General features: G+C 37.8%; 1 protein-coding gene across 1 annotated transcript in view; it reads left to right on the top strand.

Moving 5' to 3' along the window:
* Emcn (endomucin) overlaps positions 1–19,490 on the top strand; it is an 87,994-nt gene that overhangs the window by 51,115 nt on the left and 17,389 nt on the right. The window contains exon 5 of the mRNA XM_021158495.2: positions 14,897–14,935. Coding sequence (XP_021014154.1) covers positions 14,897–14,935 — 39 coding nt within the window. The remainder of the gene's footprint in view (positions 1–14,896; positions 14,936–19,490) is intronic.

The following is a 19,490-nucleotide window of genomic DNA, read 5'->3' as shown; positions in this document are numbered from 1 at the left end:
CCTACTTTCTCCTCTATAAGTTTCAGTGTCTCTGGTTTTACGTGGAGTTCCTTAATCCACTTAGATTTGACCTTAGTACAAGGAGATAGAAATAGATCAATTCGCATTTTTCTACATGATAACCGCCAGTTGTGCCAGCACCATTTGTTGAAAATGCTGTCTTTTTTCCACTGGATGAGTTTAGCTCCCTTGTCAAACATCAAGTGACCATAGGTGTGTGGGTTCATCTCTGGGTCTTCAATTTTGTTCCATTGGTCTACTTGTCTGTCACTATACCAATACCATGCAGTTTTTATCACAATTGCTCTGTAGTACAGCTTTAGGTCCGGCATGGTGATTCCACCAGAGGTTCTTTTATCCTTGAGAAGAGTTTTTGCTATCCTAGGTTTTTTGTTGTTCCAGATGAATCTGCTGATTGCCCTTTCTAATTCGTTGAAGAATTGAGTTGGAATTTTGATGAGGATTGCATTGAATCTGTAGATTGCTTTTGGCAAGATAGCCATTTTTACAATGTTGATCCTGCCAATCCATGAGCATGGGAGATCTTTCCATCTTCTGAGATCTTCTTTAATTTCTTTCTTCAGAGACTTGAAGTTCTTATCATACAGATCTCTCACTTCCTTAGTTAGAGTCACGCCAAGGTATTTTATATTATTTGTGACTATTGAGAAGGGTGTTGTTTTCCTAATTTCTTTCTCAGCCTGTTTATCCTTTGTGTAGAGAAAGGCCATTGACTTGTTTGAGTTAATTTTATATCCAGCTACTTCATTGAAGCTGTTTATCAGGCTTAGGAGTTCTCTGGTGGAATTTTTAGGGTCACTTATATATACTATCATATCATCTGCAAAAAGTGATATTTTGACTTCTTCCTTTCCAATTAGTATCCCCTTGATCTCCTTCTGTTGTCTAATTGCTCTGGCTAGGACTTCAAGTACAATGTTGAATAGGTAGGGCGAGAGTGGACAGCCTTGTCTAGTCCCTGATTTTAGTGGGATTGTTTCCAGCTTCTCACCATTTACTTTGATGTTGGCTACTAGTTTGCTGTAGATTGCTTTTATCATGTTTAGGTATGGGCCTTGAATTCCTGATCTTTCCAAGACTTTTATCATGAATGCATAGAAGGTAAATGCTAACCTGGCAATAATGAAGGGACGGGTTCTCAATAATGAAACAGAAGGAGGAAAAGGAAGCAATGGTGATTCCACCAGTTTCTCTGGAGTCTAGATGCTCTCTTGGATGTGACATCTAGCAGGGAGAAATAAATAAATGGGAAGCAAACACATGATGTCTACAGAAGAGGGGCTGAGAAACAAACATACCATAGTTAGGGCAACTAACAACGAGGAGGCCCGCCTGGTGGATGAAATGAAACAGGCTTAGGTGGCATTACAATAGGAATCAATCTCTTGTCTATACATGGCCAACAGACCACAGTGAATTCTAATGAAGAGGACAGGGTAAAAAACAGAGCAACGCGTGGTCTTTTTCATAGCTTCAAAAGACATGAAACCAAGAATCTGGAAGAGGAGGTCAGGGTGCTAAAGTTCATAAAATTCGTCTGAGCAGAAATTTCTTGGATATGACCATAAAATCATAGATGAAAAAAAATCACCTGAAAAAATAAATAGACAAAGTGGTAATATTTTATAGATACTAAAAATCTTCTAACTTGAAATAGCCATGCATTTAATAAGTTAGTTTGTTAAATATATATATATATATATATATATATATATATATATATATATGAATGATACTCAGACAACTCAATAGCAAAAAAACACTGAGAAAATGAGCAGAATGCTTAGACATTTCTCAGTAAGAGAATAAAAATGGCCAAAAATATACACTCGTTTTAAGTCATAATGAGATATTACCTCATATTTTTGAATGTTTTTTATTAGAATGATGAAAATGTTGATGAGAATATGGGAGAAAAGAAACCTTGGTAGGTCATTGGTGGAAATATAAATGAGTACAAACACTGTGGAAGGCCATATGGATGTTTCGCAGAAAATTAAAAATAGGACTACCATATGATATATACATATGGAAATATATACAAATATATACAGAGATACAGATATATAGATAGATAGATCCAAAGAAATTGAATCTATATCTGGGGGACATATACTTATTTCCATGTTTATTCCAGCCACACTAAAAATAGCTAAGATGGAGAACAACTATCAGTGCCTTTCAACAAATAATAGATTAAAAAAGAAACGGTGGTGAAATGTATATAAAATTGAAGAGTATTATATCTTTATGAAGAAAAAAATCTCGTGTGAGAGTGTGGAAGAACTTGAAGATCATCAAGTTAAGTGAAATAGACCTAGGATAGATACAAATGCTTTATAATCTCGCCTATGTATGGACTCTCATGAACTTTTTAACACCTCTAAGCTTGGCAGTACAGGCCAGAAATCTCAGCAATTTAGAAAGCTGAGGTGAGAGGAACCCAAGTTCAAAGCTGTAGGGATGCATAGTGGATTCAAGGCCAGCCTGGGAAACTTAGCAAGACTCTGTCTCAATTTTTTTAAAAGATGCACTCACAGAAGCAGAGGAAGAATAGTTACAAGAAACTGGAGGTGGGAGCAGTTTGGGGTAGGTATGACAATATTCTGTTAGATAGCAAGAATCAGTTCTGGGTTCAACCTTACAACATAGCATCACTGTTAAAATAATAGAATATATGATGGAAAAGGATAACACTAGATTATTATGCACTGTTATGACAAAACAACAGTTAAGTAATATAAGCTTTCTAATATATATATATATATATATATATATATATAGAGAGAGAGAGAGAGAGAGAGAGAGATAGATAGATAATTAGATAGATATAGATATAGATAATTGGATATGCAGCTTACAAGTGTGTGTTACTCTTAGGTTTTTTTAAATCCTGGATTTTTGTTGTTGTTTGATTTGGTTTAGTTTTTGTTTGGGCTTTATTTTGATATTTGTTTGTTTGTTTGATTTTTTTTTTGTTTTATTTTGGGTGTGTTTTGCTTTGTTTTGTTTTTTGTTTTGTTTGTTTGTTTGTTTGGGTCTTGTTTTGGGTTTTGTTTTTGTTTGTTTTGTTTGGTTTTGTTTTGTTAGCATTACTGTAACAGGTACCTGACCAAAATAATTTAAGGGAAGATGATATTTTTGCTTAGTGTCACAAGGGCCAATCCACAGATACTTGGTTCTGTGTGCTTGGACAGAGTTTACCAGTGGAACTGTGTAAAAAAGAAAGTGGCAGTGGGGACTCCTCATCCCATAGCAGACAAAGAATAAAGTCAGGCTTGGTACTGAATCCTATCATCTCCCAAAATAGTGCCAGCTGCTCACCTAGTGTTTAATACATACGCTTGTGAGGAATAGTTCATAGACATAGTATACATGTTCAGAGTATAGCATTCTCTCCCTGGGTCCCAAAGGCAAGACAACTTAAGTCCATTTCCAATATACTTTGTTAATTGACACAAACTAGAGTCACCTGGGAAAGTAGAGTTTCAGTTGAGGAATTGTCTCCATCAAGCTGGTCTGTAGCATCTCTATGAGTATTTGTCTGTTTGACATGGAAGACCCAGTGCTCTGTGAGCGGTACCATACCTGGAACGGTGAGTCTGGGAAGCTTAAGGAAGATAGGTGAGCAAGCCAAGGGACGCAAGTTAGCACCAAGGTTTCTGCTTCAGTTCTCCAAGTCCTGCCTCAAGCTCTTACCCTGTCTCTATCAGTGAGGGACCACAACCTATAAAGCCAAAAGAAGCCCTATATTCCCTAACTGTGTTTTATGGTAGCAACAGAAAGGCAACCTGGGACCACACATTCGTCTAAAACTTTATCAGTTCCTTTTATTGAACTGTTCATTCCTTAGCTTGGAGCTAGTAGTCTCTTTTTTGTTTTGTTTTGGTTTGGTTTTTTTTTTTTTTTTTTTTTTTTGGTTTCTTTGAAGATAGGGTTTCTCTGTGTAGCCCTGGCTGTTCTGGAACTCACATTGTAGACCAGGCTGACCTCAAACTCAAAAATCCACCTACCTCTGCCTCCCAAGTGCTGGGACTAAAGGCAAGCGCCACCACCGCCCGGCGGAGCTAGTAGTCTTATGTCTCATATTCCTATAACATGTGATGCTAATTGAGCCTTGTTCATGAAAGAAAAGATAATTCAAGTCATAAAAAACTCACTATGAGACAAAATATACATAAAATGTAATCAACTCAATGAGCACAAACAAAGGCTCTCACAAAATCCAGCACTTCTTCTTGAAAGAAACACTCATCAAAATGGGTAAAGGGAAATTCCATCAACATAATGGATTTAGGGGTAAAAAAAGATGCCTGCAGCTGACTTCAGACTTAGAGGAGAAAAGTGTTAAGCTTCCAATCTTAACTCAGGAATTAAGCAAGGGTGCCTGCCTCACTACTTCAACAGAGCACTCAGCATCCAAAGCAGTTAGACAAGGAAAGACATAAGAGATATGCAAATAGGATAGAAAAAGGAAAACCAGCTCTGCCCTGAGAGGGCAGGGTCTGCATATTAAATAATCCCAACCGACAACAACAGAAACAAACAAACAAACAAACAGAAAATCAGACTGAAACAAAAGCTAAGGTTAATAGATGAGTTCAGCAGATGCAGAGGTCATAACTTCAATGATTTTATTTTGCACTGATAACTAATAACCTCTAGAGGAAATTAAGAAGACAAAATTATGTTAAACATGTCCAAAATAATGAAATACAGAGGAATAAATCTAATCAAGAAAATTACATCTGTTCTCAACTGTTTGTTGAGATACTTAGACTTTGGATCTGTTTAATTTCATGGCAAGATATTTTTTTTATTTGCAAGCTTTTTCTAATAAGGTTTTGATTGAAGCAATGTTGAAACCTGACACTCAAGCCTATACAGACTGCTGAAAAAATGAATCCAATGGATACTGAAGGAACATATAAAGCTGATGATTTTCATATGGAAGAGTGCTCTGTAATATATCATGGACTTGGTTAAAAAAAAAAGTCTCAGCATCTTACATAATTTGTTAAAAAATTATCCAGTATTGAATTTATGCCAGCACTGTAGTGAAATCTATAACTCCAAGTCATGGAAAGAAAGCAGGGGTTCATATTTGATTGTCTAAGCAACCAATCTCAAGAAATTGGGGTAAAAAAGGAAAAAGAAAAAAAAACAGAAGGTAGAAAATAATAAAAAGAAATGTGAAACTAATGAATTAAAATAAAAAAACAATAAAGGAGATGAATAAACTATCAAGCTATGATTGTGAAGGTGACAGGACAATAGAAACTGTGGAGAACCTGCAACAAAGGAGAGAAATGCCACAAAGGAAGCCTAGGAAGGAAACAATCATTTGACCCAGTGACCCAAAGACCCAAATGCATGTCGGTGAACTCCTGGAAGAAAGAGTGATAAAGGTGGGCAAAAAATATTTCCCCCGTATAGTTAAAAACAACAGACAAGCAGATTCAGGAAGCGTGATGAACACAAAATAGAAAACAAAACAAAACAACAGAAGGAAACCACACTAAAGATAAAGAGAAAAATCTTGAAATAAGCTCTTGAAAAAAAAAATGACACATTAAGTAAAGGAACATGGAGAATGACAGCAGAGCTTCCTCAGGAACAATGCCTGCCAGGAAACAGCAGAGAACGTCTTCCCTATTGCAGGGGAAACTGTCACCCTCGTGTTCTGTGGAGTCTTTTACAGACACGCAGAGCAGCGACATTTTATTATGAGTAAAAGCATTCAGCGGGAGAGAAACAGCACCAGACGGAAAGTCAGGAAAGAGCGCTGAGAGTGGCGAACTCATGCATGGAGACAGCATGCCTTTACCTCATTTCAGTCTCTTCAATCGAGAATTAATTGTTTGGCTAAAACATAACAAGTACCTTTGAGGCATGACATACATGCAAACAATATGTAGAACAATATAGATATATGTAAACAGTCTGAGTTTTGAGATAAGAGAGGTAACTATATTGTTGTAAGCTCAATAATAGAGAAATTGTAATCCTAACAGAAATCTCTATCTGGCACTGGACAGATGGCTCAGGCCTGTGTACCACCTACCCAACTTCCGTCCTCAGCACCATTATCAGTCAGCTCAGAACGCGGCTTCAGGGGATCCAGTGCCCTCCTCTGGCTTCTTGAAATACCTGGGCGCATGTGCACACACCCATGAACAGACATACACATACATATAATTAAAATTATTTTTTTATTAAATGCTCAATCCAAAATGAGCTGAATAGACAGGAAATTAAATACAAATGTCAGGCTCTGTAGCTTTAAATCAAGTACTGCGGTGACAGAAATGACATTTATTGTATGACATAAAATGGCTTAAACATTTCTCTTATAAAAGTAAGTCTTAAGCTGAACCAAAATATGGCCCAACTATGTTCAGAATTTAAGACCTAATGCCAATATTCCTCAAACTATTCTATAAAATAGAAACAGAAGAAACACTACCTAATTCGTTCTATGAGGCCACAATTACTCTGAATCCTAAACCAGAATTAAAGACAGAACCAAAACAAAACAAAACAAAAAAACCTTTAAGTATAAATAGAGAGTTTAATATTGCAGGAGTTGAGTTAACATCAGATGAAAATGGTTTAGAATAAAGAACTTTTTAGGCTTAAATAAGGTTATTTCAGTTTAGTCAGAGCACTAAACATCTCCACAGCACTGTGTGAAAAGGTCTAAACTTTGACACATTTTGACGATAGACTGCGTACATAAGAAGGTCCATGATACATGTTAATCCTAGGCTCTGGCTAAATAGCTAGATAATGTGGATATGTTTCTTTGTAAGAGCAAAGATTTCCTAACCTGCTTGTGCCTTTTGCTATCTCACAAAACATGAATCGCCTTTCAGTTATAATCGTCCAGTGTTCAAATAGTCATTACCCAAATAAAGAAGAAAATTTTTGTTGTGGAATAAAATCTGACAATTGAAATTTTAGGCATTCTATTTAAAAATAGAAAGTGTGCGTTAGTTGGGGATGGGAGTCTATTATGTGGAGTGTTGAGATTTACACTACTTAATTCTGAAGACGCTTGATGAAACGCGCAAAACATTTTCAATAAAACAAAATTAACTGCAAAACTATCTACAAAAAATAAATCTCTTGGTCTGAAAACCAGAAAATATAAAGGAATGGATATCTCAACTTTGAAAAATTATGATTAATTGATTTATGTTTAGGTAAGTTTTAACAGGTGCATGATGGCACTAAAAAGAAATTACTCCACTAGCTAGTGAGTAACCAATGAACACAATGGAAATAAGCATTTCCCAGAGTCTAAATGAACTCTAGTGCTCTCATGGGTTGCCAAGATTACCCCTCTGAAATACAAAGCCATCCACCCTGGCTCATTTCTGTGTATGAACTATATCTGTGGTCCCTGGTTCATGTGAATGGAGGTGCGAATTTCTGTTTTCCTTCATTCATGAGGCTTAGAAGCATGTCTGTATTCACATCCCACTGAAGAAAGCTTTTATTCTTATTTTCAGTGAAATGCTTTCTAATCCTTCACATTGGATTATATGATTAACCACTGGAGCAGTGGTTCTCAACCTTCCTAATTCTGTGACCTTTTAATACAGTTCTTCATGTTGTGGTGACTCCAGGTCGGAAAATTATTTTTGTTGCCACTTTATAACTGTAATTTTGTTACTATTGATCATAATGTAACTACTGTCTTTTCCAACGGCCTCAGATGCCCCATATGAAAAGGTCATTCAACTCCCAAAGGGGTTGCCACCCACAAGTTGAGAACCACTGCATTAGATACACACTGTTAGTTTGCTGGGGGTGCTTGTGGCAGTATTTATAGTGTACATACAGAGCTCTTACAGAATCATAATAGTATAACTATGGAAAACAGACAATATTTTCTTCCACCATTTTTATTAGGTATTTTCTTCATTTACATTTCCAATGCTATCCCAAAAGTCTCCTATACCCTCCCCCCACCCACTCCTATACCCACCCACTCCCACTTCTTGGCCCTGGCATTCCCCTGTACTGAGGAATATAAAGCTTGCAAGACCAATGAGCCTCTCTTTCCAATGATGGCCGGCTAGGCCATCTTCTGATACATATGCAGCTAGAGACACGGGGGTTAGGTTGTATTGTGTTAGGAAGTTTGATCTTTAAAATTCCTCTTTGAGTCACTGACTTGAATTAACTTTTAAAAATTGTTCAATATGAATTTTGGCTTGAGATTTAAGCAATTTAAGAATTTAAGCAATTTCTGAAATTATCTTATGCATAATTCTGTCATATTGTACTATATACTTATAGGCCGTGGCAGACATAACATTACTAGTTATCAAACCTATGCATCAGTCCGCTAAAGAATGTGGAAGAGACTCCTTGTCCTGTGTACTAAAGACTTGACTCTTCATGTAAAAATAAACAGGCACACCCAACTCAATTGTATAAATATGCCTTCCTGTTTAATACAGCGTAAAATTATATGTATACCAGAGGAATAATTAAAACACCTTTCTCTTTTATTTGTTAACACTAAATGGTGACTTGCATGTCCGTTTTATATAGCGATGTACCTGCAGCTGCTTAAAAAGTTCATAGTCAATCAAAGGACATCACAGCAACTCACCCCCTCACAATTCTAATACCAGAAAATCTGTACTCAGGTTTGCATTAGGGTTCAGTCTAGAGGCCTAGAATAGCCTGCCCCTCCCTTTCTGCTGACTGCTGGCTGCTCTTAGGTACCTTGGCTTGCAGTCTATTACATATGCTCTTATCTTCATGCCACCTTTGGCTTGTGTGTCTGTACAGCAGTCCTGCTCATGCTCTCCTATCCAGCTATACTCGCACTTTCATCAAGGATTTGTTAGAGATCTAAAGCCTTCCCTAGTCTACAGGAATCACATCTCAAGATCTTAACTAAATTATATTTGCATAGCTTCTTTTTTTTTTCAAATAAGGCCATAGATTCCATATCCATAAAGCCTTTGGAGGGATGTCAGCATGAAACACCTCCCTCCAGGGACTCGTATTGTCCCTCACTGTACCCAGATACATTGTCAAGTATTCACCATCTCTATATTGCTCTCTTTTCCTGGGCACTGACATGTGGTTCAAAAGAAATGCTAATAACAGGGATATTTTTGTAGACCAGCATCTGAAGTGGACTGGTATTACATATAAATCTATTAACCTTTTCACCCTGAGTCTCTCTAGCTTGAGACTAAGGTATTGAAATGTGACATTGGCTTTTCTCATTCCCGGTGATATATCACACACAAGGTTTGGGTTCCATATATGTTCCCCAAATTCTTATCTTAAAAGCTTGGTCCTCACATAGCAAAGAGCAGAGGTTGGACTTTGGGGTTGTGATCGGCTCAAGAGGGCTCTTGCTTCATGATGGTGCACTTCATTTATGGGTGGCTTTGCTGAAATGGCCTTTGTCAGCTTGTCCCGTTATGTTTCACCGTGCCATGATGCCTCACCAGAGATCAAAGCAACACAACCGAGAATCTGCAGACAGATAGCGCAGAAACTCTGAGCCCAAAACATCCCTGCCTTGATTTCTCTTAGGGAGTTTGCCACATTTAGTTACAACTATGTACATTTTGTTAGTAACTGAGAACAGATAGAAAAAAGGAAAGCACAGAAGGGTAAATGGTATTAGACGAGTCCAACACATGGCTTGTGGCTCACACATACCACCAAGAATACAGCCGAACACACAGTAATAAATTAAAACATTAGGAGACACTTCTGAAATTGTTTTCTTACACTCTACTGAATTGAGCAGAGATTCTTAAGTGTAGATCATAATGTTATGTAACAACATCAGCAGATATGGTGGTAGGAGAAGTGAATTCAGTGTTTATAAATAGATTGGAAAGAGACAACCTATACATGGCCAGAAACTAGCGAGCAAGCAAGCGAGCGAGTGAGAGAGAGAGAGATCATTATTCCCTCTGCCTAGAATGAAGTCTGACACAGCTGAGAAAAGAGAATGGGGAGCAAGATTTTGGATTGATAGTAAATTGAAACAAAACTACATGCAATAAGGAAATTTATTTGGCAATCTATTTATCATTTATAAATGCTATCATTAATAATTTATATTACAACTATTATGCATGTCTACTTTTTAATGATAACATTTATGCACAATGAATAGATTTCCAAATAAATTTCCTTAACACATTATTATTTATGGTTTATTGTATAGCTCACTTTTATACAAAAAGAGTATATTTTTACAGTAACAGAGTAGACATTTTAGAGATGCTACTATCTGACCATGAGAATAGACTACACCCAAGTCTTTGTTCTTGAAAATACCACACCTGTCTTAAAGCAAACGATAGTGTCTCTGATTATGCCAGGAGCAGGCTGAGTTCATGGTTATGAGTAATGAGTCACAATTCAAAATGCTTAGCTAATTAAAAAATTAAATATGAACATTTATTTGTTCTGTGGCCTTTGGTCAGCTATGAAGCTCCTCTGAGCCTTGGGTTTTTCATCGAAAGTATGTAAAAGAATAAATCTGGGATGAGGAGATTGCTCACTGGGTAAAACACTTGTTCTGTGAAGATATTCTCAGCACAACCTACAACATACAGCATGACTATGTACACCTCTACCTGGGGCTGAGGAGCAAAGACAGGCTACTCCCTGAGTTTGTTCCACAGTCAATCCAGAGGTGGGTGGGCTCCAATTCAACCAATGAGAAACTAAAGTGGAGAGCAATTGGCAAGACACCCAACATCAACTTCTAGACTCCATAGACCTAAACACGGCCAAGCACACCTTCACACACTGAAACACACAACACACACACCACAATATAACACAACATACATATATACCAATACACACTGCACATGTACACACTCACCATACACACACAAATTGCATCCTCATAGCATTCTTATGAACATTAAAATGAAAGGAAGTAACAACCTTATTGAATGTTCCTTTCAAACCATCAAAGAATCCATCTCATGCCATGTGATTGTCCCAGAATTCAGAAAACATTAATTTATCTGAGTAAATGTTACTTTATAAACTTCTCCTTTTATCTGAGCCACTCACAGGGATTTAACCATAACTTTCTCCTTTGTCTGGCCAGCTATTTGCTGTCATTTGCTGTGGGTACCAACAGGAGGGATCTGGAGAACAATCATTTTAGTCACATGCCCTAGTTTAGAGAAACCAAAAAGAATCACATGTCCATGTCTACTGATTTAGTATCAGATGACAGAATACAATGTAAATTGGTCATAACTTATTTTACAGAAAAAATAGGCATAAATCATATATAAAAATAGATCTCTATATTCTTTGTCCTGCATTTAGCATCACATTTATGCCACTATTGTTTATTATCAGAAAACACAGTCTCTTGTATGAAATAAGCAAAGTTATTTGTTGTATTGCTGGTAAAGCTTTCTGATTCAAATTGATAAGGTTTAAGCTGAGCTTTGGAAATATATTTGCAGTTGTCAAGACCGCAATTTCATAGTACAGGATAAAACTCAACAACAGACTTCAACAGTTCTGTCTTTGACTGATCTTCCAACTGTGAGATATTAGCAAAAAGCATCCCATATGCATTTGAGATTTGACTTGCCTCATTTCCTCTACAGATCCAAGTGTGGCCTTCTGACAGCACATATGTGTCCTTACAGTTATAAATAAAAACCAGAGATACTCACATTTAGCCATATGCCTTAGCATTCATTTGTACTGAGATTTTTATATTCTCCAAACTGAGTCTAGGTTTGAATGTTGTGTACATTTAAAACAGTTTGTTATCTTCAAACTATTTCCTCTATTTCAAGAAAGGGGCAGACATTCTTTTGTTTTGTTTTGTTTTTCCTGGAATGATGGCGATCAGAGCCAGGTGTTGAGCATGCTAGGCAAGCATTCTTCCACTAAGCTATACCCCAAATCCTGATTCATTGAAAGGTGATTTCACTAAGGAGCTCAGACTAATCTCAAACTTGTGATCCTCCTGCCTCAGCTTTCCAAGTGCTGGAATTATATAGAGTTGTGTCATTATGCCAAGCTGTATTCTATTTTTGATTAAAATTTGACATCTGTAGAATTTTGTCCTCAGTATTTTATTCCTCCATGTGCATAAATAGGTATGGGCTTTGACCTCAGGCTATTCTATATAATGAAATGAATTGATGTGTTTTTTTACATTCCAGAAAAGTTTCGGGGCACAGTTACATTTCCTATCTGTTTTACTTTCACACAAAATTATGCATTTTGGAGGCTAAAAGAAACTCAAATAAAGGAGAATTTGAAAATTTTGTCTGATGCAAGCTTAAAATATTTTATTCTGAAACAAGTCTATCAGCAGGAAAGGTTGTGGCCTGATATTAATAAAAGGAACAAAGGGTTTTGATTTTCTTTGTATTCTAATCCTATCTGCTAATAAATATTTTAACTGCATCTTCCAAGTGCGGCATTATGCCTCCTTCAAAAGTATTTTAATTAGTTATCAAAAGCAGGAATTAATTATATAAGCTATATACTTAGAATGTTTAAGAGGAGAAAAACTGTCTATTTCAGTAAGAGCAGATCGGTTTGGAACCAAAGCCCTGAACTGTCATTATGGCTCCACCTTTAAGAAAGCAAATAAATTTCTCTCAGCTAATATTTGCAGATCTGAAAGATGGGAATAATATCTCTCATAAATATCACATTTGCAATCTGTTATTCTTTTCCATCTACTAGAGACATACTATGGCACATCCTGGTAATAGGTATTGGAATTACAGCTTTATAGAAGACAGGAAATCTATTCTCAGGGAAATACAATGCGTCAGACAATAAGCAATTCTTCAAGCAGAAAGTAAATGTTACTGTGGTAATAATATTGAAGTGGAGCAAAAAAAAAAAAGGTGCAAACTGGTTTGAAAGGGTGTGCAGAGACAGTATAAGTAGGTGGCTTAAGAGAACCCTGAGGCACAGTGAAGAACAAGAAAAACCCAAGTCTGGAAGAACCCTGTGTCTTTGAACCTTTGATCTATTAACATCAGGTACAAGGTGGAGCAGAATTAAAGAGTGAGCTCATGGGTCAGTGAACTGAGGAGTGAGCTAGGGTTCCTGATATCCTATGAAGACTGACCAGTACCAGTAAGGAACAGTGAGTCAAGGTTAGATTTTAAGAGATTTTCCTAGGAGCTCTTTAAATTTAATGAACAATGACAGAGCAGGTGCTGGGAAAGACTGAAGTTTGAAATAAATTGTTTTCCTAGAGCTTCCAAATGTGTGGGAATAAAAAGAAAAGAGACCCCAGAAGGGCCACTATTTTCTGGCCTTAAACAACCAAAAGAACAATGGTTCCTTGCACTGATCCAAGAAAGCAGGAGAAGGAGTAGGTTGGAAGACACCACTCAGGGCTGCTGTTTGAGCTGTGACGAGTTTGAGCTCCTAATGTTAGCTGTTGAACTGAGTACACACAGGGAGCAAATAATTTGTGAATGTTGTTATTCGGCTCCGGTTTGTTTCAGAAGTATTTTCTATACTTTTCACAGAGCAAATCCGCTCCATGGTGCATGTCTTCAAAGTCACTGAAGGGACTGTTTATGGTGATTCTTGAAAGTGACTGTCCTTGTTGGCATTCTTCCTGGACTGTAGCCACCATCCAGGAATCCCATAAGTTTTTAGTGTATCTCTCTGGCTCTTCTTGCAGCTTTCCCAGGTAAAATGAAGTATCAGGCCTTCGTAGGACAATAGCACAGGATACCCCTCTCCACACAGAAATTAAAGTACTTATGGTTCACTTTGTTCTATTTAGGTATTCCATGAGTAAAATTATATAAAAATGACCTATGTGGAGATTTATAAACTAGAGAAGCAAAATATGAACCCCTGCGTATCTTTTTCCTTTTTTTTTTAATTAGATATTTTCTTTCTTTACATTTCAAATGCTATCCAGAAAGTTCCCTATACCCTTACCCCACCCTGCTCCCCTACCCACACACTCCCACTTTTTGGCCCTGGCATTCCCCTGTAATGGGGCATATAAAGTTTGCAAGACCAAGGGGCCTCTCTTCCCAATGATGACCAACTAGGCCATCTTCTGCTACCTATGCAGCTAGAGACACAAGCTCTGGGGGCACTGGTTAGTTCATATTGTTGTTCCACCTATAGGGTTGCAGACCCCTTCAGCTCCTTGGGTACTTTCTCTAGCTCCTCCATTGGGGGTCCTGTGTTCCATCCTATAGATGACTGTGAGCATCCACTTCTGTATTTGCCAGGCACTGGCATAGCCTCACTCAAGACAGCTATATCAAGGTCCTTTCAGCAAAATCTTGCTGGCATATGCAATAGTGTCTGGGTTTGGTGGCTGATTATGGGATGGATCCCTGGGTGAGTAGTCTCTGGATTGTCCATCCTTTCTTCTTAGCTCCAATCTTTGTCTCTGTACCTCCTTCCATGGATGTTTTGTTCCCTATTCTAAGGAGGAATGAAGTATCTTTCTAATAAAGGTTTGTAAAACTACAATTACACCCTTTCCTTGGGCATTGTGTATAACTGAGTTCATACTGAAAAGCAGATCTGAGAAGTTGGAACAGACATCTTATAGTATACAAAGCCTAAGACGTTGGGTACTTTAAGAGGAAGTTACAAGTGCAGTGATTTGTACCCGTGACAATGTCATGGTGAAAATGTTGCTTAAAAATTAAGAAAAGTTAATTGCTTCTTGCTCTGAGATTTCCTGCAATCACAAAGCCCCTTGAGTCTACTATCTGGGGGAACAAATGAATCCAAAAGAAGTTGATGTCTATAAAACTTACCTTTGAAAGAACTGTAAAACTGGATATTATATTCAACACTTAATTTTAGTGTTTTTATTTTTCCTTGAAAGCTGAGAATCAGAGTTCAATCAGAACAACGGAAATATCAGGTAAGTTCATTTTCTCTTCTAAGAGTATTCATCAGAATATGCCACAAATGAGGCCATCTAGGAGCTCATATAAGCACATGCATATGCAAGCTTGCAAGCACGGTGAATCCGAAAACACTACAAGACAAGTAAATATCATGAGTTTAAAAGGCTGAAACTAGAAATATCCAGGATATGCGTGAGGAGCTAAGTAGATATGATAGAGTTAGGTAGAGCCAATCTTGGGGAAGGGAACGCACCTATAGATATCTTTCCCCAGTTCTGGCTGTATCTATCAGGGTGTCCTCTCAAATGAGTACTTTTGCACAAAATCTGGTCCTGTCATCCAAAGGGATGTTGTAAATAACAATAACCTGAAATGGAAATACCAAGAAGCCCCCATGTCTGGACACCCGACTTTTATCCTGAATTAACATGCTGTAGTGGAGGAATGGAAGATGGGACGGCTGAGTGCTCTCTTGACCTTCTGCATCTGTAGAGGATTCTGATCTTCCTGCTTTTCCCCTGTTACTAACGCAGATGACAGATCTCAGAGGTTCTCATTCCATGTGCCCCCTAGTTAATACAGAGTTAAAAGATGGAACCAAGAAGGTTCTGTGAGTGACATGTTTTTCCATGTTGTAACATGAAAATAATCACATGGTCTGAAGATATGTTTGTAGTTCCTACTCAATAGAGTAGGTTACTGTGCAATGGGTAGCTTCTTCATGGGTGTGTAACATGAAGAGTATTTGTACAGTTTCTAAAGCAGGAGAAAGGCAAACTTTAATGGACAAAGGTATAATATCTTAAAAGGCTTCAAACTGCATATGATGCCATGCTAAAGATGCAGAATCGTATGTTTAATCTACTACCACCAACCAAGACAGCCAATAAGCATTCATTTTATTTCCATTATCTATAATGCTAAGAAAGATTTGGGGCCTACCATAAAAAGGTCACTTAGGGTGATTGGTCAATATTACAAATAGCTATAATAAACTACCAGTCATGGAGATATAACGTGGTGCACCCCAAGTGAGCTTCAGGCAACTTTATGAACGATCAAATGAGGTGCACATACTTTTTGAACAAAAAGAAGCTAGGAGAAAACGATCAAGAGTTCATCAAAGAAACGACCTTTAAAACTCCAGACTGCCAGATTGCCCTAGCTATTCATCTTCAGATGAGCTCCGAGCTAAGGAAGATGCGAAGGGAGCCATTAAAAACTTGTGTGAGGTATGGATTCCCTGGAGGTTCAGACATGACATCACACAATATTACAATTTAAGCAGTGCTGGCATTTGCCTTTGCTTAGCCTTATTTTTCTCACCGCTGAGCTTTCTCTTACTTTGACAAGAGAACTCATCCCCGTGACTCCTCAGGAAGAACACAATCCAGAGGATGGCCTCACACCCAAGCAATTATTGGCAGTGCAAATTGGAATCAATGGGATATTTTTTTTTAATGAAGCTGTAGGGATAAGGAGGTGGGGGTGTATTTGGAAGGAATTGTGAGGAGGAGTTGGAGTAAATGTGATCAAAATACATTGTATAAGACTCTTAAATATTAATAACTGCTTAAAAGATCCCAGAGTGAAAGTGAATATGTGTCTCATTATATTGGAGGAAATAAATATCATTTGCTCTAGTGTTTTATAAAACACAACTATTTATCTCAATTCTCCAGATGAATATAGCTAATAGGATATGTGTATATAAAGATATTTGGAAGGATTTTGGAGCCTGAAAGTTTACGTGACCCTGCAGTGAACAAGCTGGAGTCCCACCCAGCAAGCTGACAGTATAGTAGCCTAAGTTTAAGGATGCAGCAACCAGGGATTCTGACACAGAAACCAGCGATCCTGATGATGTGGCTTCAGGCAACACAAAAGAAGGGTTGAGGAGATGGCTTAAAGGCCAAGGCTTTTGCTTAACAAATGTTAAGAAGTTGAGTTCAGTTTCCCATAAGCCACCTAAGAACAAATGTCATAGTGCATGTCTGTAACCCCAGCGTATTCGTGACAAAATTGGAGCTTGACACAGAATGATCTCCAGAAGCTCGCTGGCCGGCCAGCCTGACGCACAGCGAAGGTCCCAAACAAGATAGAAATCGAGGACTCACACTCAAGCTTGTCCTCTGAGCTCTGTCTATGCCGTGTGTGTGTGTGTGTGTGTGTGTGTGTGTGTGTGTGTGTGTGTGTGTGTGTGTGACTAGAACAGCAGTGTCTCTGTTCTCCTCTAGTGTTCAGCACAATTTATAAAGATTCCATGGTACCTTCTTTCTTCAAATTTGACTTTCTGCAATGTGATTGCAATGTGGACATTAAACTTGGTAGGAAAGCAGAAGCAAGAACAGGCAAAAGAAGACCATCCGTTAAACCATTAGAAAGGAGGGGCCATGCTGTATGCGCAAGTTCACTGCTCTTCTCACCTCCAGGAAGCTCTAAAAACTGAGCCATGCAGCCCTCTGTGCAGAGGATTGTCCATTGGTCTCCCTAGTGGCAGAAACTTGACATTGCTCAGTGAGGATCCATCCACTCATGTTAGGAATACATCTATCGTAAACTACCTAGAGTCGGTAGCTTATGATTTTGTAATATCAAAATAAGTAATTGACTCTAGAACTCGCATTGAAATATATGCTCTACTCTGTGATCTCAACAGGATGTTTAATCTCTCTGGACTTCAGATTTTGCTTTGTAAAAATATGAGATGTATAAGCAAATAGAATAGTCGTAAAAAAAAAAATCTGTTGATCCCATGACAGAATAGAAGGAAAATAAAAATGGTTTTAGAGCATATTTAACTTACATTTTACTTCTCTCAGTTACTCTCTCAGGTCAGACCTGTTACCTCATCTCCATGAACCACAGAACCTCACATCCTTAAAACACAAGATTAAACACACTTTCTTAGGGAAAAAAAATTACCTGGTACATATGAAATAATAATATCATGCCTCATTTCTCCTTGCATTGCATACCCAAATTTCTGGCATTTAGTAAACTGGATAAGGAAAAGACATACATACATACATACATACATACATACATACATACATACATATAAATTAAACTGGATAAGAAGGAGGAAATCCTCCCTCAATATTACTTTCTATACAATTATCTAAAGTAAATAGATCTCAGTTCATAATAATGTCCAGGTAAGAATATGTTATTATCTCAGGTTAATCACATTGATGTCCCAAAGCAAAGTGAATGACAGTTAATATAAATCTTTGACATTCCTGTACAAATTAGCTCAGCTTATAAAGGTAAGCTCTGAGCAGAGTAGGCATCTATCTCAACCAAGTAAAGGCAGAAAAACACCCCTCTGGTGTTCTACTAACATAGACATCACCAGCTAACATCATAGACATCATCAGCATATGCACATAAGAGACAGGAAAAAGTAAACCATCATGTGACAAGAATCTACCTTCTTAAAGCTGGAAGAAAGGTCAAGGATTTCTACCATCATATTCCCCTTGGCTAACACAGCTATACCAACTGCGTGCATAGCGTTCATCATCTGAACTTAGTGTGTTCTAGCTGCTTTTCTACTCAACAATTTCATTTCTGATGAAGGAACCCCAGCATCCTTTCCTTGAGTGTCAGGATGTTCAACATCAACATGCCAATGTCAGCATCAGCACCTTACTTGTTAGTTAATACCAAGTGGACAACACTAAAAACTTATCCATACAAGTAACACCAAATGGACTCAATAGTTTATGTTTATATATTCATACACATGTATAAAAATAATAATAAACACATGAACGTAGGATGTAGTGAAAGGCTAGAGAGGCTGCCATCAGACAGAAAAGTAAGTCTGATGTGGAGAGAGGGCAGGAGAGGGGAGCTGGGCACAAGCCTCCTTGATTGGCATTCATGCTCAGGAACTTTTAAAATGGTCATCAAGGAATCATCCAACCCAAAAGAATTTTGGAAGGTATTTGAGGTGCTCAGGAAGTGGTGGGCACTATTACCTACAAGGCTTTCATCAGGCTTGGGGAAATCACAGCCACCTACATTTCCACAACTTCAGTCCTTGGAAGACCATTCTCAAGTCAAACTTAGATTTCTTACAACATAATTAAAGTCTTCTGTTAGTAAAGTCCCCAGCAACTTATGAAGCTTACAGGAAAAAATGTATACCTGGTGCTGCATGCCTTTGACCCCTGAACTCTGGAAGGACAAGAGATTTTTAGCCATCTCTACCTAATAAGTCCAGGATAGTCAGGGCTATATAGTGAAACCTTGTCTACAAAGCTGAAAAGTGGCCCTGCTCAGCACATGTAGGGAAAACATGAACACATTTCAGAGCAATAGGTTTGGCTCTCACAGCACATGCTTCACATAGCTTGATCTGAATTTTGACCTGAAGTTAATAAATTGCATTTAAATTGTGACACAATGCCTCTATAGCTCAATAAACAACACAATCACAAAAATCAGGACCCAGTGCAAACATGTATGATCTAAAAGCAACATGAGTTCCAGCTTCTTCCACTTCTGACTTGAGAAAAATACACCTGAAACATAGAAATGTCTGACAGGTCAATTTCACAT

The sequence above is a fragment of the Mus caroli genome, unplaced genomic scaffold (assembly GCF_978045245.1).
Source record: "Mus caroli unplaced genomic scaffold, Mus_caroli_1 scaffold_3, whole genome shotgun sequence".
Lineage (NCBI taxonomy): Eukaryota > Metazoa > Chordata > Mammalia > Rodentia > Muridae > Mus > Mus caroli.
Note: the sequence above shows the minus strand (reverse complement) of the source record. Positions and strands in the feature narration are given on the sequence as shown.